The sequence below is a fragment of the Amphiprion ocellaris genome, chromosome 3, assembly GCF_022539595.1.
Source record: "Amphiprion ocellaris isolate individual 3 ecotype Okinawa chromosome 3, ASM2253959v1, whole genome shotgun sequence".
Taxonomy (NCBI): Eukaryota; Metazoa; Chordata; class Actinopteri; family Pomacentridae; genus Amphiprion; species Amphiprion ocellaris.
The window spans coordinates 8,923,085-8,947,255 of record NC_072768.1 but is presented as its reverse complement, the minus strand read 5'-3'; the positions used below and the strand labels follow the sequence as shown (position 1 = coordinate 8,947,255).

Here is a 24,171-nt window from a genome sequence, read left to right as displayed (position 1 = left end):
AGCAAATTAAAATGCAGTTTTATTCAGAAGTTTTAATCATCATTCAGTGACTGATAGACATATGACTTGTTTTTATGCTCTAGGGTCGAGGGTCTACCTCCAGCACAGGTAAGAAGGTAAAGCGGACGCTACCAGACCCCCCTCCTGAGGATGACTCTTTGACGGGACGGTCAGGCTACAGCACCAACTCTGCTCGTCGCCGCCTTGCCCGCAGTACAACAATGGCACGGGCAAAGATTCTGCAAGACATTGACAAGGAGCTTGACCTAGTGGAGAGAGAATCTTCTAAACTTCGCAAAAAACAGGCTGAGCTAGATGAAGAGGAAAAGGAGATTGACGCCAAGCTACGGTTAGAAGTTTATACCAACACATTTTAGAATACAGACTTACCCTTTTGTTCATGGCATTATTTCATTAACAAATAATATTAGCAACCAACTCATATGCAATAGTTCGATTAAAACCAGTGCATTTGCATTTTCCATCTCATGCAATCATTATTCCTAATTTTTCTGCATGATTCCCTTCTTACCTTAATAGTTTATGGGCTAAAAGGCTGCCTTGACAACACTCAATGAGACCTCTTCTCACTCACACATTGTAACAGGTACAAATGTGTGAGAAACATTATGTTAATAGAACTGTTAGCGCTCAAATTGTAAAACAGAATGAATTTCTTCTATTACTCTAGGTATCTGGAGATGGGTATCAACCGCCGTAAGGAGGCCTTGCTGAAGGAGAGAGAAAAGAGAGAGAGAGCTTATCTCCAGGGGGTGGCGGAGGAAAGAGACTACATGTCAGACAGCGAGGTTAGCAACATCAGAGAAGCCAGAGGAGATGGCCTTGAGAGACCACGGACGGCTCCCCAGTCGGAATTTGACCAATTCATCCCCCCACAGACAGAAGCTGATTCACAGTACAACACATTAACTAGTCCCTACTCTCACTATGCTCAGTATGTTCCCCAGACCCAAACCACCAGCCACTACACCCAACAGAACCTGTATCAGCAGCAATCCCTTTATCATCAACAGGTGTCTCCTTACCCAACCCTATCCCTCTCCCATGCCCAGGGTCAGCCTAGCAGCTACCAACATGCCTTGCTTTTGCAGCAGGGAAAGCAGCGACAAACAACCCTGTCAGATTTAGAGCCTAAAATCACCACCAATTATGAAGTGATACGCAACCAGCCTCTGCTCATTGTGCCAACCTCAACAGAAAGTGGGTATGGGGTGGCACACCTTGGGGGCAAGTATGGCAACTTGGACTTGAGGCTAGGACTAGAGGAGAGGAGCATGGCCTCTAGTCCCATGTCCAGCATTTCTGCTGATTCTTTCTATGCTGATATTGACCACCATAATGCCAGGAACTACGTGCTGATAGAAGACATAGGCGAGCTGACCAAGACTTCAACAGGGCTGAGCAACACTGGCTTGGGTTCTGGATTCAACCTGCCTGATAAGGAGTTGTCCAAGGCAGACAGACTACTCAGGGCAGCAGAAGTCAGACGCACAGCAGAGGTAAGATTATACTTTCCAATTAAATCAAATAAAATTTTATTTATATAGCACCAATTACTATTCAGATTGTCTCAAGACAGTATACAGGACTCATAAGGCCTGAACCCCCAGAGCAAGCCCTAAGGCGACGGTTGCAAGAAAAAACTCCCCTTTCCACACCTTTTCATGTATGTACAGTCCAGACTGTGCACACTTTAGGCAGTAACACAATAGGTGCACATCTACATAAGGAACTCTGTGAGAGATACAGTCCTTTAAGATATGGTGCCCAAAGTCTGATGATATACAAGCACTTGGAGAGTTGAGGTCAATTCAAGGCCAAGTCTGTGATATCATCATATGTAATATTTTATGGAAAGTAATATCTTCGACCCATAGACATCACATTATTTGAATCTCCATTGGCGATGCTTCATGGCAACCTGACTAAAATCAGGAGAGCTTCTGTTTTTAGTCAGGTCATCAGCATGTGCAATGCAGCTTAAACAGACTGAGATCAAGAGATTGACTTGGTTTGTCACAGACATTCCACCTCTGCATCTTTTAATAATCTTTGGTTGTTTAGGCCATGTTCAGGATCATCCTACTTGGACTAAACTGTGACAAACACCTAATACTCCTGTATACTTGCGCATTAATGGTATTGCTTCCATCAACAGTGGAATCATGAATAAGCAAGCCTTTAGCTATTGGGCCAAACATATATCAGTGTTTATGAAATTCCATCTGCCTCTAATGTGTTTCATCCTTTCAACACAGCACATATCAAAGAAACAAATTTGTAGGAGACAGACAGATCACTAGCTCAATGATAGAATGATACCATTCTTATGCAGATTCTATTCATTGAAAAAGAGTTACAAACAAATATAGAATGTTTCAGTCCGTTTATGTCATTCATTACTTATTCATGATGTATATGTGGCACACATGAAATACATTTGTTAATTTGTGAGTGTAATTCAGCAAATACCCAGCAATTTGTTATTCTCTTTTAGGTGGCAGAATTTTTAGGCTCATCCCGGCTTCAGGGATATGGTAAAGGAGAAGATGACACAATGGAGGAACCCTATGAGCTGAAGCTACTGAAGCAGCAGATCAAACAGGAGTTCAGGCGAGGAACTGAGGGACTGGAACACCTAACTGGCCTGGGCCTGCCCCAGTACCTACCCAGTGATGGCAGTTTTCGCCACTTCCCTAAAGGAGAGAAATATAGCATTGGCAGGCTCACTCTTGAAAAACAGGCTGCAAAGCAACTCCCAGCAGCTATGCTTTACCAGAAACAGATGAAGAACAAAAAAGCTCTAATAGACCCAAAAGCCATTACCAAATTTTCCCCGATTCAGGAGAGCAGGGACCTTGAACCTGAATTTGGCAGCTACATGGGATCTGGTGCCTCGTCTGTGTCCAGTCTGGCTGCTAGGGCTAGGTTGCTTCAGGATGAGATTACATTTGGGCTAAGAAAGAACTTGTCTGAGCAACAAAAATATCTAGGCTCCTCTCTAGGGGCCAACCTATCTGGTTCTCTTAATCTTGGGCAGTCCCTTGGACTGGGATCCACTATCAGAGCAACTGTTCAGGATGATGGCACCTACCCAAGTGGCACCCGTTCCCGCCCCTCTTCTCGCCCCTCATCCCGCCCTTCTTCTGTTTATGGCTTGGATCTATCTATCAAGAGAGATCTATCCAGTTCCTCACTTAGACTTAAAACAGAGGGAGAGGTCCTGGATGCAGCATTTGCCCCTGGTGTAGCCAGAGCAAAGCCCACCAGTTTACCTATCAGCCAAAGCCGCGGCCGTATCCCCATTGTGGCTCAGAACTCTGAGGAGGAAAGCCCTCTGAGCCCTGTGGGGCAGCCTATGGGTATGGCTAGAGCTTCAGCTGGTCCTCTCCCTCCCATTTCTGCTGACTCCAGGGACCAGTTTGGGTCTAGCCATTCCCTGCCCGAGGTACAGCAACATATGAGGGAGGAATCTCGCACACGTGGCTATGATCGAGACATCGCATTCATCATGGATGACTTGCAAGGCGCCATGTCTGACAGCGAAGGTAAATGGAGCCTAAGACTGTTGCAACAATTCGGCTGTGTGGACCTGCTTGTCATGCATGCTAATGCTGATTGGTCTTACTGACTTTGTGCATTAACTGGTTCTTTCTCAATTATCAGTGTGCTCCCGATAATTATTGTTGATTGTTTGTTACTATATTCTCTCTGTCACGGTAAATGTCATATTAGATGTTTGCATGATTTTTCCTCTTTTTAATACTTTACTCACCGATACATAATACTCCTGGCCTGAGTTTATGTATGTCACTAATTTGTTCCATGTTTGTTCTGTGATTTCATAAGCATGCTTTTTTTATTCTGTAATGACTTTACTTCTTCATGGTAACAGCTTTCCTATGCATGTTGTCTACATTGCATTGCCTTATTTTTTGTAAGAGCCCAATATTTATGGAAAATCCGAGCAATATATATTTTACAATAATATTGGGCACACTCAGTGAATGCATGGTAGATAAAACTCAGTTATTGAGATTCCAACATAAATCTTCAAAAGTGAGATAACACTATCATACAACATTAAATATAAAAGTAAGTTTTGTGTTATGAAATGTGTTATTAAAGTCCTAAAATATGAAATGTATTTTGGTATGCTGAAACAGACAGAGTAATAGTTATTTATTGTCTCTATTGTCCCTATTGTTATGCACCTCATAAACATACATCATGAAAACCTATATATGACTTATACATATATAGAAACTGCATGCATGGTCTGTGACATTTAGATTGTTACAGACAATGGTGTCCTAGCTGCAGGACAAGGACCTTTACGTGAAGGTATCACAACTCGGGACACCCCCTCCACAGACACACACACACAGACATGCACACACACACACACAATCTGCAGAGTAAAATGGTATCATTGTGAGAAGTAGGTCATTACCTCGGGAAAAAATATGTTCAGCTGTTTTGGAGAACAGAATTAAGTTTAAAGTTAAACTGCTGAATCATTTTAATATATCCTATATAGGTGTTCTGCAGGTGCAACCAAGGTTTTCAAATAGTGTAGTTACTTTTCTCTAACTTCTGATAAGCCCGTGACACAACAGTGTAAGAGTAATCCATTTTCCAGGCTGGTTTGTACAGATCAACAGACCATACTGTAAAGCAGAGATTTTCTTTGACGAACTACCATGCAATTAAATGCGCTTTTAAAAATAAGATTTAGTATCATATTACTGTGTTTCATTTATGTTGTGTTAACTGTACGTCTTTGTTTCCATAACTTTTAATTTTCTATTTGTATCTAATTTTGCATTCCTTGCATGTTATGTAATACATATGTTTTCCATTTCCATCCTAATAAAATGAATGTCTTCTGCTTGTTGGTTGTTGTTGTGGATGTCTCATTACTATGTGAGATGTCCTTGTCCCCTAGTGATTGACAGCAAATATTGACATGTACTATCTTCATCTCCATAAGTGTAGGATTAGTAGTGTTCCATTAGCTGAGACAAATCAGTTTCTTTATCAATATGGAAACTATAACTGGTAATATTCAATCACGTAGGTGTGCTGTGTATTCAGTAGAAACAAGTAACATTCCAAAAGACAGGTTATTAAAAGAAAGTGGCTGTTGCAAAACACTCGCCTGATTAGGAGTACGTTTTAGAGAATTTATTGTCATCTACATTGATTGTCAGACAAATACCATAATGCAACATTAGCATAAATGTTTAGCAACTTTAGCTTTGCTTCTGGGCCGATTATGAAGGATCAGTATAATAAAATTCTTGTTGAGAAGGTAATATTTGTCCTGACCCCACGTAAAAGTGTCCATTTGCCTTGATTACAGCACTAAGTGAGTCCATGCTGGTTTTGAACAGAGATGATGCCAGAATCTTTCATGAAAGTATCAGACACGGTAGAGTATCTTACAGTACTAGTTAAACTTCCTGTACAGTTAATTTCTCATGGTACTATGGCTCAGTCTTACAGTACTTGATATGGCTATTTCCCCTAGAATGCATTTGATGTTTTTCATAATGCTTCTGCTTAAATTTGTAAAATGTCTGTCAGGCTTTAAATGTCAGACTTGCAGTAATTTCAAGCATGCATCTTACATTGACTACTGCTTTCAGTGCATGTGCTGAAGTATATTCACAATAGAAATCTAGTCTTAGCACAGTTCCTGTAGTTTGCTAGAATCATGAACATATGTTGAACGCATTTCTGAAAGAAACATATAACTTTGTACCCCAGCTGGAGGCCCAAACTGGAATATAGAAGGTGAGACAGCATTCCAATTGCCATGTAGTTACATAGAGACTGTACGCCTCCATGCCGCACATCATGGTTCTGAATGGTCCACTTCTCTGGTTCAGTTTGTAAACATGCCAGACTCATTCTGGAATGACCCACATCTCAGCAGTATATGATACATGTCATTTAGCAGTTCTCTAGTAGTCGACATGTCAATTCCATTCTGGAATGAACCCCATCTTAATGGCACTAGATACCGTTTTATGCGTCATGTAGTGACTTCCGTTATACATCATTCAGCAATGTTTGCACTGTGCTTCTGTAAGCATATATCAGACCCATTTCCAGTATTCATGTTCATGCACTAAAGAATCATGTGTATATCGTGCCTAAGTGTTACCACACACATATGTTGAGATTGCTATTCACTGCACAAATACTGAGACATTTTATTCAATTCTTATTCAACCCTGAAAATCCGTGTTTGCCACTGTTTACGGATTCAACACCGTAAAACTCTAATACTGATACTAATATTAGCTAAGAACATTTACATCCATTTTATTCATCATTACTGGTGTACATTCCATGTGGAATTAGATCAGTGGTCATACAAAGTAATTTGGTAGACTTTTGCAGATTCTAGCCTTGTTGACAATCTATTGCTTTATTGCTTGACCACCAAAGTGATCCCACGTTTAATATAGCACATTTCTCACTTCTCACAGCTGAATTGTTTAATTTTTATCTCCTTATAGATATGAAAAGTTTTTTGAGCATTATGTCACAAAATGTGGCACAAGACATCCAATATCTTTCAGATGTTGCATATGCATAAAGGGTATTAGATGTCTATATGATGAACTTTTGGTGGATTTACAGCACACTGCACTCATAATACCTCAGGGTGACATTATTATAGCACACTTCACACTTGTATGGTCTTGCATCCTATACCATAAGCTAGAGTGGGAGGTAAGGACTTAGACAATATATAAATACCTATCCCGCTTTACCAATTCAATTATTTTTATCAAAAGATCTTAAACTGCCAACTGTTTGGAAGTGTATGATTTTCCCTATACACATATAGTTATGGGATAACTCTCAATTTTTCAACGTAATGTAGAATTTCTTTGGATTTTTTTGACAACAGTGTTTCATATTCTAGAGCTATGAAAATATGAAGAAGAAAAAAGAGTTTGTATTCAGATGGGGAGCACTGCATGATATCAAAAGCATGTCAGACTTTAAATGCTTTAAAAGCTGCAAACTTGAAAATTACTCATCTTTCATTGAGTGTTTGCAGCGATCATTTGACCTCACAGACGTTCCGGACAGGATAGGATGGAACAGAGTTAATATGTCTTTGCTTTCCCCTATCCAGTGCAGACAGATCAGAGATCTTCCTGCATTTTAGCAAATGGGAGTGGATGTGTGACATAAACTTTGTGATGCACACTAGAAACGTTTTTTAAAACTCGATTGCTAGATAGATCTCTGCCCATTATCATATCTGAAGCAGAGATTTGTCAAGCTATCAGGAATTCTGCTGTTAAGCGTGTATTTGTGTGTACATGGCTTTCTAATGACCTTTTCATACCCCTCCTTGTCTAGCCTACCACTTGAGGAGAGAGGACACAGATTGGTTTGATAAGCCAAGAGAAGGCCATCCTCAAAGTGGAAGCATGTCAGACAGGAGACAGGTGCGACTGAAGCGTCTAACAGTTAGTTTCACCCTATGTTTGCTGCAATGAAACCTACTTTCTTCATGCTAAGCTCTTAAATTTCTCTCAGATGAAACTGGTCCCTTATGCCTTCCCTCACACTCGCATCAAGCTTAAGAGAGACTTGAAGGACACCAGTGTGTCAGGTATGAACAGAACACACTGACATCTAATACGAGGATTAGGCATCTTTCTTTTTCTAATTAGGATTTGCGTGTTTGTTTTCACCTCAGGGAATGGACTTGGGATCCGTGTGGTAGGTGGAAAGGAGATTCCGGGGAGCCGCGGAGAGATTGGAGCCTACATTGCCAAGGTCATCCCTGGTGGTGCAGCTGAGCAAACAGGCAAAGTTGTGGAGGGTAAGAGGAGAATGAAAAAGAAAAAAGGCTCTGAGAGATTAATGGTGTAAACATAAACCTTTAAACTAAACTGTTAATTTAAGGGCCACGTGTGCCTTCAGTAAATCTTCTTGCATGAACCACTGAATTTCAGATGGAGATGTGAGAGGCTGCTGAAGCCTTCTGTGTGCTGATCTGTCATGTCTCATTCTCTGACACATCACATATAAAGACAGAAAACTCACCCTCCTCAACAGTGGGCTGTGTTAGTCATTAAACTATATTTAGCATCGTAGACACACAAATACATACAGGCAAGCATAGACAACCGCACACAACGATTAGCTTCATGATCCTTCAAAAACCCCTTCTCAATTTGTACTTTAAGTTACTAGAATTTTCAAATGATAGATGTTTATTGTTTAGACAGAGTAGAATTCCCTGAGTATATTTTTATGACAAAATTGGTCCTAGTTTCTCTCTTTAGTGGCAGTTCCACCATGGGGACTGGATAGTACATTTGTTTTACGTCTGATGTAGTTTGTTCTTTTTCCTTTTGTATTGAAAAACTAAGACAGAAAAAGCTCAACTGTGTTCTCTTTTATTATAACAGTTGTTGAAATAAGGAATGAAACAGTGGTCAGGCTGGCTGCTTTACTTTCTAGCACGTGCTGAATTGTAAATATGCAAATGTGATGTTTACCTCTCAGTGGAAGAGAACGGCAGTGGAACATGCCTTCAGATGCAGCGTGAAATAAAGTAGGGGAGGATATGTATTGTATATAGACAGCAGACGGAATAATCTAAATAAGCACTGGCTCATGCAGAAGGATATGAACTTATTAATTCACGCCTTTATTGTCACAGCAGCTGGTGAGTTGCTTCGTAAGCAGAAGTCAAATATGAAGGCCAGGTTTCAGTTGTGTGAGTGAGGCCTCATATAGCTCTGGCCTTGGTTTGGAAGTTTTAGTTTGCTGTACACTGATCTTTGTATATTTCAGCACTAATATACACATCTTATTTCACTTCTCTTATTTTGTTGCAGTGCATTTAGCTCGAACATTTCATTTCAAATGAAATTAATCTGTGTGAGCCAAAACAAATGCGACCATCTGCGAAACTCTTGTTTCATGCTGCTGTGCTGTGTAATTCTACAATAACATAATGTCAAAGTCTACATACAAACCAAACTGAGAATAAACTATTAGACTGTTGTGTAATTCAACTGAAATTACTTCTTTTATTACTTTTGCTGTGTGAGTATGAAAACTGCTCTAGAGATGAGGTAAAGTGCATTTGCCGACAGGATCAAACATATTGTCTGGGAACTGACAACACCCCTCTGTCTCTAAGTCTGTATGCTTCCCTTTATCACACCACAGGAATGCAGGTGTTGGAGTGGAACGGGGTCCCTCTAATGGGAAAGACTTATGAAGAAGTGCAGTGCATCATGGGCCAGCCATGTGCCGAGGCGGAGCTCTGTGTGAGACTGTGAGTAACATCTGTCATCATTTATCCCTCTATCCCACTGAAACTCCTACATATTTAGTCGCAATATGGTAACTCTGCACCCATGAACACCTTATCTCCTCCCTTCTTTCCCTTCTATTCATTCCACATTCCCCTCATCTGCCGAATATCACTATGTGACTAATTACTGCTAAGATACACTGGTTGTTGTTCCATTATGAATTTCCTATATGGATCCAAACAGCGACCTTAATATGCTGTCTGACCCTGAGCACCCACAAGCCCTGGAGCACCATGTCCAGCTTAAGGCTGGTATGTACAAGGTTTTGTTGATATGTCTGCATGCATGCATGTGTCTGTGTACCTACTTCACATAGCCCAATGTGCATTACTCTACACATTTGTCTCAGTAGGTGGGCAGCGTTCTCCTGGTGTGGATCCTAAGCAGTTGGCTGCCGAACTGCAGAAGGTGTCCCAGCAGCAGGCTCCTGGTCTGGCAGGGGCAGGTGTTGGACCTGGAGGTTTAGGCGTCCTCTCTGCTTTGGAGCGTTCTGCCCTCCTTCACTCGGGCACCGGATCAGCAGCTTCCAGTGGGGTGCCAAGCCCCGGTCAGCCTGCATCCCCTGCCATAAACAAGAAACAGCGACACAAGGTGGTGACTTATTAGCATGCTTTCTGCTGGCTCATGTCAGACACACTCTTTACTGTCAAGGAAAAATTACTCTCTTTCCCCTCATTGAGGTACTTCCTTGTAGTTGTTATTTGTAGACCCTATGAGTCACCTCAAATCATTCTGGAGGTTGACCCTTGTTCCTATTCTGCTTATCCCAAACTGAGGCTGTAAGCATGTTAGACTCTCTCTGTGGTATGGCCCTGAGAAAGGCAGATGCTGTGAAGACACATGCTGTACTAAGACATGACTTGGCTATAATTAGATATTGTCTAGTTGACATTCTTGAACAGACAAGTTGTCTCCATAATGGGCTGTAATCTGAATGTGGCTTTCCTCCCAACTCCTTATATACCCAAGGTCGAACAGAATTCTCAGAATTGATGCTGGCAGTGCTCATGTGAACGTATGGCTTTGTTGTATCACTTCTCCTGATGTCAAACCTTACTCTCAACCAAAGTCATCTGAGTCTCCACAGTGTCTCTGTGTCAGCCTCCTCAGTCTTCTCTCGACATCAAAGAATTTTCATAACATTCACAACTAAAGAGAACAGCCTATATGACTATAAGAAGGAATAGAAAAAAGAGTACATCTAGTTCATATGTCAGAAATTCATTTCATTTCGGCTGAGCTTTATGTATATAACAACACTTCACAACATACGTCACCTTAGGGCACTTCACATAGGAAGGTCAAGCCTTTTACAATATCATAGTATAGAGAGAAACCCAACAAATGCAACAATTGCCTTGAAGCAAGCACTTGGACGACAGATTGATACATGTGTGAAGTAAATCTAGGAAGTATAGTCTGAATGAATAATGTTATGAATTCATTATATGCTGCAGCCTGAGGAGCCCTGTGTTATCCATCATGCACCTTAGCTGCTGTGATTTGATTAGTGTTACATCATACAACAGTAGCAAGGGTTGCATGTGAAGATGAAATGGTGCGCCTCTGTTCATGAGAGAATGAACTGCCAATTATAGTGGAACAAGGAAACTGTCTGATACAGTTCATGACCTGCAAACGGGTGTCCTTTACAAATGAAAAGGGCAAAGTATATATAAGTGCTTCATTATAACCAAAAATATGCATGTCTGGCAGAAAATGTGCAACAGAGTAAATAAACTACATTTGCACTTTGGAAATTGCCTAAACTGAAATAGACATTTATTTTTTTAATGTCTAAGTACCTCAAGTAAGTGATTAACCTTCTCAAACTTCACTGGAGGACTTTTCAAGTAAATTACACTACTCAGATAATCAACTCTCCCCTGCGGCTCATAGATCCAGTGAGAAATCTTGGCATCTTCTCAGCAAGGACAACCCATTCATCCGTATGCTGGCAATATATACTGCAACCCATTAAAGCTGAAGTGTGTTATAAACTTCTGAAGTGTGTTGTGAACTTTTTTTGTGCATGAGCCAGGTCAGGTTTGTCAGCATTGTCTGTGTTTGCCTGACTAATCACTGTGCTTTTATTTTTCTCCTTTTTAGCCGGCAGAGATGATGAGAGTGCCTCATCCCATCACAGGAGAAATTCAGGTAGAGAAACATATTGTAAATTAAAAAAAGGACCCTGATCCGTAGTTTGGTTTCTCTCACAGACCCTCCCCTGCACTGTCTGCCCACAGCTCCAGATCAACTACGACAGAAACCTAGGAAATCTGATCGTCCACGTCCTGCAGGCTAGAAACCTGGCCCCGAGGGACAATGACGGCTACTCTGACCCTTTTGTGAAGGTCTACCTTTTACCTGGGCGAGGGTGAGCTCTGAATGTGTTTGAGCGTTCCCTAATGTCTGGTCTGTGTCTGTCTTTCTGCATTTGTGTCTGTCTTGTTTCTCTCCCCCTATTTTTTCAGACTTTGTATTGACTGTGTTGTATGGCACTGACTAACTACTTGAGTTTGTACGAAAGAATAACACAGGACATGATGATATGAGGCAGTCATTGTCATACATTCTGTAATTTGATTCAATTTGAGTCAGATGAATGAAAGAATGGGTGTTTTTAGACTTTACACAAAGCTTCTTTTATCATGCTGCTACATTATAATGTGCCAAATTAGGTGGCTATAGACAGTTTACATGAGTCCCAACTCTCTTTCTTACACTTTTGACTGAAGGGAGTATTTTGGGATTGTCTGCAATGCTTCAGACATCCTCCTCGTATCCCCATCTGCTCCACTCTCTTCCCAAGAGCCTGTGAATAGCAAGAGAAAGATCAATATAGCCTTCATCTGCTCTGTAACAATATCTGCTCTTAGATAATGACTCCATCAGGCCTGTTTATAAGGTTATACACCCTCTCTACCTACACGCCGTTTAGGTTAGAAATAAAAGCTCCTCGCGAGCACTTTGGCTCTTCGGCTGCTTCATTTGAAGAGCATTTCCAAATGCATTTGTCTAACATTAGTAGTAGAGTGCACAGCCACGGTATCTCAACAACAGTTCAAAACAGTGTATTATTCAATCACCTATGAGGCAGTAATCATCGAGTGTTTTTTTGATCTTGCGTCACATCTATTGTTTAGGCACAAAAACAGTGATGCACCCTGCAGTGAATTTTGATTGCCTCAGCTCTCTATCCTTTATTGCCTTTTCTTTGAGCTCTCTGGGCTTCTCTGACTGTTTTTTGTGTTTTTGCTTTTCTTGTTTGTGATATCTGCCCTCCTCTTCCTCTTCTGGACTCCCTCAGCCAAGTCATGGTTGTCCAGAATGCAAGGTAGTGTGGTGCTGATCTTCGCTTTTAGTTGGTGTTACGTTTTTGTTTTTTTTTTTCTGTAAAATGATGTCTCCAAAGTGGTTCTCCATCCTTTCGTTTGTAGCCTTTGTTGTACGTTCGTTGTTCTGCTCTATTTCAAGGTGTTTTAAGAACACTTCTGCCATTGCATTTTCTCTCCATGTCTCTCACTTTTGTAGCTCTCCTCAGCTTCTATCTCTGAAGTAATTTTTAATTGTGTAAAAGCATCGTTCGTCAAAAGAGACAGTTAAGCAAAAAAAACATCTCAGTTTGTTTCTGGTGTTTCAACAACGGGAGATTGACCATTTTACAAGCATCTATTCAGTCCATTTCCTGAGTATATCACAGTTTGCTGAATGTTTGCCATGGGATCAAGCAGCAAAGAGATTTTTAAATGTATGACTAACAACCTATTATTGTGAATGTCATGAATTGTCAGTGCTGATAACAAGAGAAGGACCAAGTATGCCCAGAAGACCATGAACCCAGAATGGAACCAGACTGTCATCTACAAGAACATTCATTTAGAGCAGGTACTGTTCAGACACATACGCACATAAACAAATCTTCACACAGCTTTGCTTGTACAGTTACTTTATGTGCTGTGAGCCACTTTGGGCGATGCGAATGTCTTCCACTGTTATACGACACTACCAGGACTCTATCCTCATGCCTTGTCCTGAGGCTTGTGTTCAGTATCCCCATGCAACCTCTTGTCAGCTCTACCAAGGCTCAAGTTAACAACCAACATTTTTGCTCTTGCACAGTCTCTGCAAAAACAGCCTAACTGTGTGTTATTTTAACAAAAGGAGTAATAGGTAATCCTGTGCTCATCTGTCACTGTGCAAGTGTTACTGGCTATATGGGTGCATGTGTTTATTCTTGGGCATCTGTGTTTGCTTGGAGGATATGTTGCTCGTGATAGAGGCACAAAGAGCAGCCTTAAAAATAGTGCCATGTATGTGTGTTTTCATGTCCTCCCACAAGTTACTACGTGCTTCTATACATATAACACTTGCACATACTTATGCATTTCCTGGAACACATCAAACTCAGCTCATCATTTCCTCGCTGATTAAATGACCTTCCCAATTGGCTTGCATTAATCTATGGAGTACACATTTAGCGTGTCTGAGCTGGTGTCTTTCACCCATCCTCTGCCCACACACATGCAAACACACACACAAAAATACACATTTCCCTCCTTCACACATAGGCACTCATATGAATGCAGAAAGCCTCTCCATAATCTGTGACCCTCTCTCCTCTTCATCCCTCTTTCCACTTAGTTAAAGAAAAAGACGCTGGAGGTGACAGTGTGGGACTATGACAGATCCTCCTCCAACGACTTTCTTGGAGAAGTGAGTGCCTTTGGGAATCTGAATCCCATATCTGAAAATGTCAAATACATTTAGCATGTACCTCACACAAAAGGTTTTTGCCACTTTATTTTTATTTTTATTTCAGACGGACCGGCTTTTCTTGAAGCAACCTAATAATATTACCCTTATCTCTACCCTCTCACAAAGTGAAGTCAAGCTTGGATTTATGCCTGTAAATCTGTATAGTCAGCAGTCCTATTTGCCTTGTACCAAATGTGGTATGCATTTAATACCCATGCATACAGTTGTTCTCTAAATACACTGTCTGCACACTTCAGAATGTAAAGCTTCTCATCTCCCTTCATATAAACTTCTTTCCTTGTTCTGTTCTAACGTTGAGTTTCGTTTTGGTTTTTTTTTTCTACCTGCTATACATGAGTGTTGAACTTGGTTTTAGTGTCTTGTAGCATTTTTGTTCTTTTTTTCATTGCCTCCTTCTGTGTGCATATTTATTGTGTTGTCAGGTGCTGATTGACTTGTCGAACACTGCCCAGCTTGACAACACTCCTCGCTGGCTGCCTCTGAAGGAGCAGAGTGAAAGCATTGAACACAGCAGAGCCCACCATGCAGCCCAAGGCCCTCCAGGGTCCGGATCAGGTCTGGGACATGGCCCAGGGCAGGGCCACACGCCAGGGCCTGGACAGGGGCATGGAATGGGACAGGGTCAAGCACCAGGGCAAGATTTAAGTCATGATTCACCTAAAAATTCTGTAATCAAGAGCAGAAGCCATGGAATCTTCCCTGATCCAGCCAAAGGTACAATAAGCACTTCACATACATCTTTATCACAGATCTTCAATTTCCATAACTCTAATATGACAGTTATTTCTATTTGACTAGCTATTTGTACCATGACACTGATATTATTATCCCCGGCAGGTTTCTATAATCATATCTTGACTGTAAGTGTGAGCTGTAATTACACTCTATGTGCTTATCAACTGCTGCATGGCACAATCAGGACTGCTATGAAGCAGAGAACATTAAACACACGTTAACAGTGTGTGGATTATTTTCATCTGCAGCTCTCTTCAGCAGTTATAACCCTTCATTTCATCATCTTCCAGACATGCAAATGATGCCTTTGGAAAAGTCACACAGCAGCCCTGGCAGCTCCAAGTCTTCCTCAGATGGGCAACTGCGCTCCCATGGCCCCTCCCGAAGCCAAAGCAAGAGCAGCGTCACTCAGGCCCACCTAGAGGATGCTGGGATAGCCATTGCTGCTGCCGAGGCTGCCGTGCAACAATCCCGCCTGCAACCAAGTAAATCCTTCCCCTACCCATAATACACTTCCTGTGACATGCTTCCTTCTTTTTTCCTTTGCATGCAAGCTTTGTAGACATTGTTCAAAGAAAACCTGAATTGCTGTGCATTCACCTCCTTAACATTTTACCTTCGCCTTCTGCTCGCCTCATCTTACTTTTGTCTGAGCACAAAGTGATCAATAATCTTACACTAATTCCAGACTCCTCCAAGTAGTCTTACAAATATAATGATGAACCAAAATGCAAGGCATATAAAAAAGGGAAATAACTAAGCTGCATCAAACTTAACTTTCCATATTGTTATTTTAGTAATACTGCAGATATTTATAAACCTGGCACATTCTGTGCAGTAAACATTAAAATACAGCTTTTGACATTTTCCATCAGTTTAATATTTGTTGCCTTTTTAGGTATCATAAATGGCAACAAAAGCTGATATATTGCAGTGAGCTTTTCCACAGAAGAAAACTTTTACAAAACTAATTAATAAATGTTTGACATCAGATCCAAAACTAGAGACCCAGACCGATTTGTTTCTATATGGAGTATGCATGAGCCAATCCCAAGCATATGGTTTCTACAGAACCCAAGTGTGGAGACCTCCATCCCCAGTATAGAAACCAGGCTGGGATGGCAATCCCTCATATGTCTTACGTCTTATGACATTAACAAGCTTTAATAATGTCCATTAGTGCTTATGTGTAATCCTCAGTGTGATATCCTTGAAGTGAGGAATAATGTTGTAGTTCCTTTCTGAAACAAGTTAGCAATTTAAGCATGCAGTTGCAGATTTCCTGGCTACCGTTTCCTTGCCACTGAGTACTTTGTGGTACTGCAGTATCGCTGTACATGTGCATGTGTGTGTCATGAATGAACCCCTACGAAAGGCACAAAAGGCACATATAGGTATTGCACACAGTCCTCCCACCCTTCCTGGTCCTTTCCTATTCCTGCCGCCTAAAACAAAGGGGACACAAATGTGAACTGACCCAGTCAAACCAGGAAACACAGAAACACCAAGAAGTTTCAAAAGTCACCAAGAGACTCACTCTGCACTCACCGGCCAATGAGAGTAAAGCGGTCAGCTAACCATGAGAGGAGCAGAAGTGTCAAGGGAAGGTGAGACAACATAGGAGAAATGTACCTTATAAACATACAACTAAATATTATCAATCCTAACTTTTATATCATAAAGCCATAAAACTACAAACTAACAAAGAATTAAACTAAATTAAGTCTACCAAATAACCAAATATGTAAATAATGAAGTTAAAAGTTGATTAAGATATTTCTTATTTGATGTTTTTTTAATGTATGCAAGTCTGTGAATGTTTGAGAGTGTGCATTAATAATTAATCATTTATTTTGATGTTATTTTTGTTATTGGTATGATTATGTTTTCATGGCTAGAAACAGAATTCCCAGCTATCGCATCTGAGTAACAGATTGTGTTTCAAACATTTAAATGGCACAGATTGTGCGTCAGACATAATCTTCCTATTTTTCCTCTCACTCTTTCATACTGTATGAGCTGAATTCAACATCCGCCAGACGGAGCTAAGAATAATTAATTAAGTCTATGAACGAGCATCCACATTATCCTACTCCAAGTTCATTTTCGTTTATGAATTAAACTAGGTGACCTTCATTTATTTCTTGTAAAAGGGATTTGCTTTGTCTGAACTGAGGTTACACGCTGCACGGCTCAATGCAAGGACATACTGTTGTGTACACAGATATGCTGTTATGGGATGGTCAGTCACTGCTATGTGCGACAGACAGTGTGTGATAGCTGGGAGGTATTTCAGCACATCTCTTGGACATGCATGCATGTGTGGCAAAAGTTGTGTCAGTGAAGATGTTGTGTGTTTGTTTGCATTATGCAGATAATTTTCTGTAAAGAAAAACAGATAGTTAGATGGATGTTTCAGCAGCATCACGCTCAGTCTTGCCACCCACAGGACCAGGACACCGGCTAGGTGACGTCTCAGGGTCAGTGGTACTGTCTGCCCCGAGTCTTGTCGGAGAGGCCTATGGAGGTCTGGATGGGGAAGAAGGGGCGGACACTGGAGTGGACAGTGCCATTTTTCAAGTGCCACGAATGTAAGACTGTTAATTTTTATCACAGTGTGCAGCCAAAAATGATTACGGCTGCCAGGAATGCATGAAATCCCACTGTTGTTAAAATGTCTGATGCAGAGCTCATATATTTGTGTTTTTTCCTGACAGTGGAAAGACTATTCCCAACGGCACTGACAAAACTCAGCTGGGGACTGCAGAAAATGAAGGCAAGCTTCAACACTGTTGTTTCTAAGTGTTTTCTTTCTTGGTTATATGTCTCCCCCTGTTGGGGTTTTTGTATAATTACATTTTTTTATTTATTTTTTTTAAACGAACCACTTATTTAACATTCTCTATTCTCACAATGACATTATTGAACTCTAAACTCAAATGCTCAGTAAAGTACTTAGTGTCAGTAAACAATAATCACCCATAATAATAACTTAATGCATGGCTTGGGATAGTAGAAGCGAGAAGTGGATGTCACACTATCCTACCTGCCGTCATAACTATATCTACGTTCCACGTAGCTCAGGTGTCATGATGCCTCCCTTCCATCTCTAGTTTCAATTTGTAACAAAGAAGCCAAGGTCATTTTAGGCTGCAGCCAGGCAGCTGGTACAGAAGCGGGTCAGGAGGTCATTTCCATGGTGCCTGATGACTTATTTAACACATTTAGAACAGCTCGTCCTGGTAAACTCTTGAACTTAATTATCTCTAGAGACATCTAACAATCGATATGACTAAGTGTAAAACTGTGGAGATGTTCCCTGACCTGGTTTCGTTTTGCTGTGAGCACAGGTGTAGTGATGCATAATGGCTGAATAATTTAAAAACACTTCAGTGACACTAGCAGTACATGCTTTTCTGTGAAGTTATAAGAATATACCTGCAGTTTCTAAGTACAGGGTTCAGTGTGGGCTATCCAAGTAAAGAAATATGGAATTCTCAAACTTTTTCTAAAATCACTTTCTTCTTTTGTTCTCATTTTTAGGTGGTAAAACACAAGTAATGGGGGAGATCAAGGTTGCTCTCAAGAAGGAGGTAAAGACAGAAGGGGACCAACTGGTTTTAGAGATCCTTCAATGCAGGAACATCACTTATAAGTTCAAAAGCCCGGACCATCTACCAGGTCTGAAAGTAATGTGCATCGGTGCATGCCTGCTGCATGCATGTTTTTTTTTTTCAATTAACCTTAAATAGCTTCCGGTTTCACTTATTTACTTGCATCCCTTATCTATTTTGCCTCCAGACCTGTATGTGAAGTTGTACGTGGTGAATGTGGCCACTCAGAAGAGGATCATCAAGAAGAAGACCAGAGTTTGTAGACATGACAGGGAGCCGTCTTTTAATGAGACCTTCAGATTCCCACTCAACCCAACTGGACACTCCATACAGGTACTGGACAACAGGAACCTAAATGAGATGCAGAGTTTACCTGTCAAACATGATGGTTTACACAATATCACTCTTACACTATGTATTAAAATGTGCCTATTACTCCACCAAGGAGCTGGAGCCTCTGTGTGATTGGCCTTGGTTTGTCTGTCTGTTTGTCTGTTAGCAACATTACTCAAAATCAGATTAACGGATTTGGATGAAATTTTCAGGGAAGGTCAGAAATGACACAAGGACCAAGTGATTAGATTTTGTCAGTGATGCAGCTTATAGACTGGATCCATGGATTTGTTAAAGATTTCTGTATCATTGAAGATAGCGGCACAGCATCACTGTAACTATGACTACAAGTGAACACTACATCAGCTGTTGCTGATGATCACATGATAGCGCTCCTACTAAAAATCGAAAGTTGCAGACTTATTGGGACTTCTCTGTCTGAAATGATTCAAGGAACAACGGATTAAATTGTGGGAATGTTTCCCAGTCCCATCAATTCCTGCCGGCAGCTACGTATTTAGGTCACGTGATTTGGTGTACATAACGTACACATGCATAACACACGCCTGTGCTTAGCACAAGGTCATTTTGTTTTTGGGTACATCTATATTAAACGGCCACCATTTATAGTGCCGTAATTTGTGCCACGATTTTTTTCAAGATTTCAGCCATTAGAAATGATGATGCAACGACTGAGCAGCCTTGGCAGAGTACTGCACTCTCTGAGTGCTTTTCTTGTTACAGTTTGGGATATTTTTACATATAGAATGTATTTTGCTCCCATAATTTGATGTGATTTGTGATGAATTTAATTATGCGATTCAGATTTTAGACAAAAGCAGTCCTATATCATCAAAATAAGTCTATTTCACTTAACTGAAACTGAAGGCATGTACAGTGCCACGAAGACCTGACAGTTTCATAAACTGATCTCTGGCCACGTTTATGTAGTAGCTGCAATATTTAACTACCTCCTGATGATATCACAATATTATCTAAAAGTAGCACTTAGTATCTATTGAAGAACAATTTCACATAGATCATTCTCATGTTCACCGATTCATTTTTTGCTGATACTAAAGGAAAAATCGATTGATCTAAGTCAAATTTAATAAATGCATTCAAAGCTGTATTTGTAGCAGCTTTGTGCACTGGTCCTTGCCTTAACTGTACTTGATGGATGAATTAAGCTGGCAAAAAAACAGACAATAAGAATCAAATAACAACTAAATGCCAAATCTGTTTTTCTCTCTTCTACTTCCAGCTTTTCTTGGTGTCTAATGGAGGGAAGTTCATGAAGAAGACCTTGATAGGAGAAGCCTACATCTGGCTGGACAAGGTGGACATGAGGAAGAGAGTGGTCAGTTGGCACAAGCTGTTCGTCAGCTCCACTCAGACCAACCCCTGAGCACCACACCAAAAAGATGCAAATGCAATAGATCAGCAAAAGATGAACATAGAGTGTGTTGTTCAAGGATGCATAAGAGAAAAGGAAGGAGAGGAAATTAAAAAAAGATTCATATAATTTAATTCCTCAGTTTATAAATCATTAGAGGAGGGGAATTGTGCGCTAATAACATTTGCAATTTTATCAGTCCAACACTGCCGGCACACATGTCCACCTCCTCCCATGATGAGTCTCTGCTGACTTTGGACTTTGCTTGTAGGATGCGAATGTGCAAACACCAAGGCAGGCACTGACACATTCTCAACAGCAATATGGCTTTGAGGACAATGATGTCTTTTCTAACCATGGTTCCAATTCCGCAACCCACACGAGACATTGCTGTTTTGATGCCGCGCGACTGAGCTAACATATCTATCAGAGCGGAAGACGAAAAAAAAAAACAGAATCATTAGTGGAATTGTGTTTCTTCACAAGGGTCATTGTTGTGATATGATGATTGTGATGTGTGTGGACATCAGTGGTCTTGAAATGTGAAATGATGGAGGAATGCATAATATTTTTTTGTATGCTAGTCTTTCGGTTTCATGTAAAAAAGACGAAAAATAAACAACGAAGCCTATTTAGAACTGAATCAGACGGCTGACCTTTGCAATGAGATGATTAAATGTACAGCACTTCTGACTGTAGATAACCCACATGCAGATTACAGAACATATCAGAGAATCGCATTGTACAGTGTGATGTTTATATAATATACAAAGATATAAGATGCAGAATATATCTAAATACAAGATACAATATAAGAGTTGTTCTCTTGTTACTAGACTCTATATGAGAAGACATAGAAAGCAGTCTTTGATAGATTGAGGCTGAGGGAGGCGCACTGACAATCCAGTAATCTTGGGCAGTAGTAGGCCAGTCTTAATAACTATTACGTGAATGTGGACCTATGTGAGCTCAAGGATGTTCAGAATCATGTTGGAGAGCTCCATCGGTCTTCTGATCATAGTGATGCACCGCTATAACGAACAGGGCTGTGATCAAATCAAATAAAATTCAAGGTCAATGTCAACATCCAGTGACAGATTACTATTTCACTAGCATGACATTGTGAGGCAGGTTTGAATTACAATAAAAATGAATGGCATCTTGGGCTCCGAAGCTCAAAGCACATGCTGTGTTGAATGTTACAAGCCAACTGCAGAGGATGACAAGAGTCTATCACATCTGTGTCATGTGTGCAGCATTTTTGCTTTAAGGCTGTTGTAGTGGCTCCGAGTTTGTTAATATTTCGTTATGTGTAGCCCTTCATGTTATCACACCGTTGATATGGACGTGTAATTCCCACAAGTCGTGTCAAAACCATATGTAGATCTGCAACTGTCATTACCTCAGTATGACAGCTCTACTGTCTGTGTGTTAGTAAAGCCCTCCGATCTGAGTTTTACCCAAAAATAGTTTCAAACTGAAGAAAAAAAATATTCTTTCCAGTCAAATGTCAAAGTTCCTCTGTGTGTCTGGCTGTGCTGTAAAACACTCTACTGTTGTGTGTCAGTGACTCCCATTACAACACAGTGAACCAGCCTCTTTCACTGCCTGTGACCAAAACACACACTCAGGCCCACCGGGGTTCAGTCATGCTGATGGTCAGAAGAACACATGAGGCTGAGTCTCAACACTGTAGTGTGAGCAGGTGACCCATGTGTTCAACTGGATTCATCTTGTAATGTTTTTCTGCCATATCTCCAGAATGAAAAAAAGCGTAACCCTCAGAAATATTGTCAGTGTATTTAGGCATATCACAGGGCTGATGCAACTTCTTAACATTGGAAGCAACAAACGCACTTAGAGCAAGATGTCTATCGTCACCTATAATAAACTTTTAGCAAAGGAAAAGAAACAAAAAAAGAGAATTATAAGGACGGAATCATGGTCGTTTTATCAATGTTGATAATTATTTTGCTGTGCCAACCTAGATTTATTTTTAAATTCTTCTTCTTTTTTTTTTATTCCAAACGCATTGGTTCTTTTAAAGCAATTCTATGCAACATATGTGTTTGAATAAATTTATGTTTTTGGAATTTAACCTTTTATCTGTGATCATATGATCTTAAACTATGTCTTATAGAAAATAACTTTGATTTGTACACCACTGAAAGAAAATAATAAATATATTGATTTTTTACTGATTTTAATATATATTGATGTTAACATCTGTTAACAGCTACATGGAGCTTGTGCACTTTATTATTAGATTGTTTATTTTGTTGTCTCATTTTAACTATCACGACATGCAAGATCATGTGTTTTGTGTTTCTGCACTGAAATGAGTCACGGTGTATGTGGCGGCAGAAAAATATTGTGGTGTGCATTTTGTATCTATGTGGCAAAAAGAAAAACATGCAGACACGTTGGGGTTCCTAAACACAATGCACAATCTGGGGGGGAAATCACCCTTAACTACATCATGCTCATAGTGTACTTAACAGTTTGTGTACACAGTACAGTAAATAAGACATATTATCTCAATGCTCAGTCACGACTGTTTAACCCCTCGTGTTTCATCAGACTTCCTCCGAGCTTAAATCTGTTTGTTTAGATCAGCTGTTGCCTGTAATCGTGAATCCATTCATTTGTTGTTGTTCTGAGGGGTGTGAATGTGACTCAAGTTGTTTGACATGTGTACATAAAGTGTTTATTTTCTACAAAGACTGAATGTTTATATTGTCCGAAGTTTGAGCATGTGAGTGTTGAAAAAAAAAAGATCACTTATAACTGTACAGCAATGCGTGTCTATAGTTGTATAAGGGGAGTTGACTGTGTAATCAAAACATGTGCTGTCAACCAATGACTATCTGTGCAACTACGTCCCGTAAACTGCAGAAACAACACAAAGGGAAAAAAAATCTATTCAACTTCAATAGTTGTCTGAAACTTTATGTTTTGGATGTTGCATGTTTTGTTGATGGTTTGTCAGTATATTTTGCCTAAAGATTATGTTTAAAAAGAGAGAGAATATGTATAGATTTATCTGTATGCTGAGTGTAAAGAAATATGCTTGTAAAATTGTCTTGTTTTTCCACTCAGTGTAAAAACAAAGCATATAATGTTATGGTTTTGTGGTTGTACACAGGATGTGTTGAGATATGCAAATTGTGCTGTAAAAAAAAATCAGCGTTTCCCCTGAGTCTAAAGAATAAATATTAAGAAGAGCTATATTGAAGATTCTGAGTTCAGCTTGGTTATGTTTTCAATTATATATGAAACTGAATTTTGAACAACGAATAGTGATATTTTTTTCATTCTCGTACAAGGACCAAACTACTTTTTAGTGCTAATAGGCCCTGTTCAGTTATTTATAATAGGAAAGTAACACTCTGTAACATTTGATTCCTCTTCCTCTTCAAGTAGTTTAACCATCATTTATTAATTGTTCCTCCTCAAGGGCGAGTGCATTTCTTTCCGACCCTACACTCTCTATGGACGCCGCATTCCTGCTCTGCAAACAGCATGCACACTATAGCACATTAAGCATGCACAAGTTGAATTTATTGTCAACAGCTACAAAAATTCACTGTGGAACTTGAAAACAGAGATGGATTAACAGAACTGCTTACAAAGCGCTAGACCTGCCCCTGTGCTGAATATTGAAATATTTCTAACACTGTATTTCTAATACAGTTCTCCAAGCCAAACAGGTTGGGAACCACTGGTATAGATAATGGATGGATGTAGCTAGTATTGCACAGACTGGTCATTGAGCTGCAATTTCAACACATGACCACCAGGAGGCAGAGTTGACTCAAGTCAATATCTGTGCTGTTTTTCAGTTGTAGTGAAGAATTCCCTGGTTCTAAAAGATGCGAATGTTCCACTTTACAGAAAAAAACCCACGTAGAGTAATAATACATTT

At 40.2% G+C, this 24,171-nt stretch overlaps 1 protein-coding gene across 7 annotated transcripts in view; it reads left to right on the top strand.

Moving 5' to 3' along the window:
- Positions 1–23,481, top strand: part of pclob (piccolo presynaptic cytomatrix protein b) — a 61,628-nt gene extending 38,147 nt beyond the window's left edge. The window contains exons 15-37 of one of the 7 annotated variants that reach the window (XM_055009068.1): positions 84–349; positions 692–1,520; positions 2,519–3,569; positions 5,387–5,455; positions 5,794–5,820; positions 7,411–7,499; positions 7,591–7,666; positions 7,754–7,879; positions 9,241–9,349; positions 9,573–9,640; positions 9,742–9,980; positions 11,499–11,546; positions 11,636–11,766; positions 12,700–12,726; positions 13,184–13,277; positions 14,034–14,105; positions 14,591–14,882; positions 15,194–15,388; positions 17,353–17,494; positions 17,621–17,679; positions 18,447–18,584; positions 18,705–18,850; positions 20,115–23,481. In XM_055009068.1, the coding sequence (XP_054865043.1) occupies positions 84–349; positions 692–1,520; positions 2,519–3,569; positions 5,387–5,455; positions 5,794–5,820; positions 7,411–7,499; positions 7,591–7,666; positions 7,754–7,879; positions 9,241–9,349; positions 9,573–9,640; positions 9,742–9,980; positions 11,499–11,546; positions 11,636–11,766; positions 12,700–12,726; positions 13,184–13,277; positions 14,034–14,105; positions 14,591–14,882; positions 15,194–15,388; positions 17,353–17,494; positions 17,621–17,679; positions 18,447–18,584; positions 18,705–18,850; positions 20,115–20,258 (4,437 nt within the window). In that variant the 3' untranslated portion in view covers positions 20,259–23,481. Of the gene's footprint in view, positions 1–83; positions 350–540; positions 608–691; positions 1,521–2,518; positions 3,570–5,386; positions 5,456–5,793; positions 5,821–7,410; positions 7,500–7,590; positions 7,667–7,753; positions 7,880–9,240; positions 9,350–9,572; positions 9,641–9,738; positions 9,981–11,498; positions 11,547–11,635; positions 11,767–12,699; positions 12,727–13,183; positions 13,278–14,033; positions 14,106–14,590; positions 14,883–15,193; positions 15,389–17,352; positions 17,495–17,620; positions 17,680–18,446; positions 18,585–18,704; positions 18,851–20,114 lie in introns of those variants that run through there. The other 6 variants (XM_055009067.1, XM_055009071.1, XM_055009070.1 and 3 more) reach the window with 6 other exon arrangements.
- Positions 23,482–24,171: the final 690 nt, after the last annotated feature.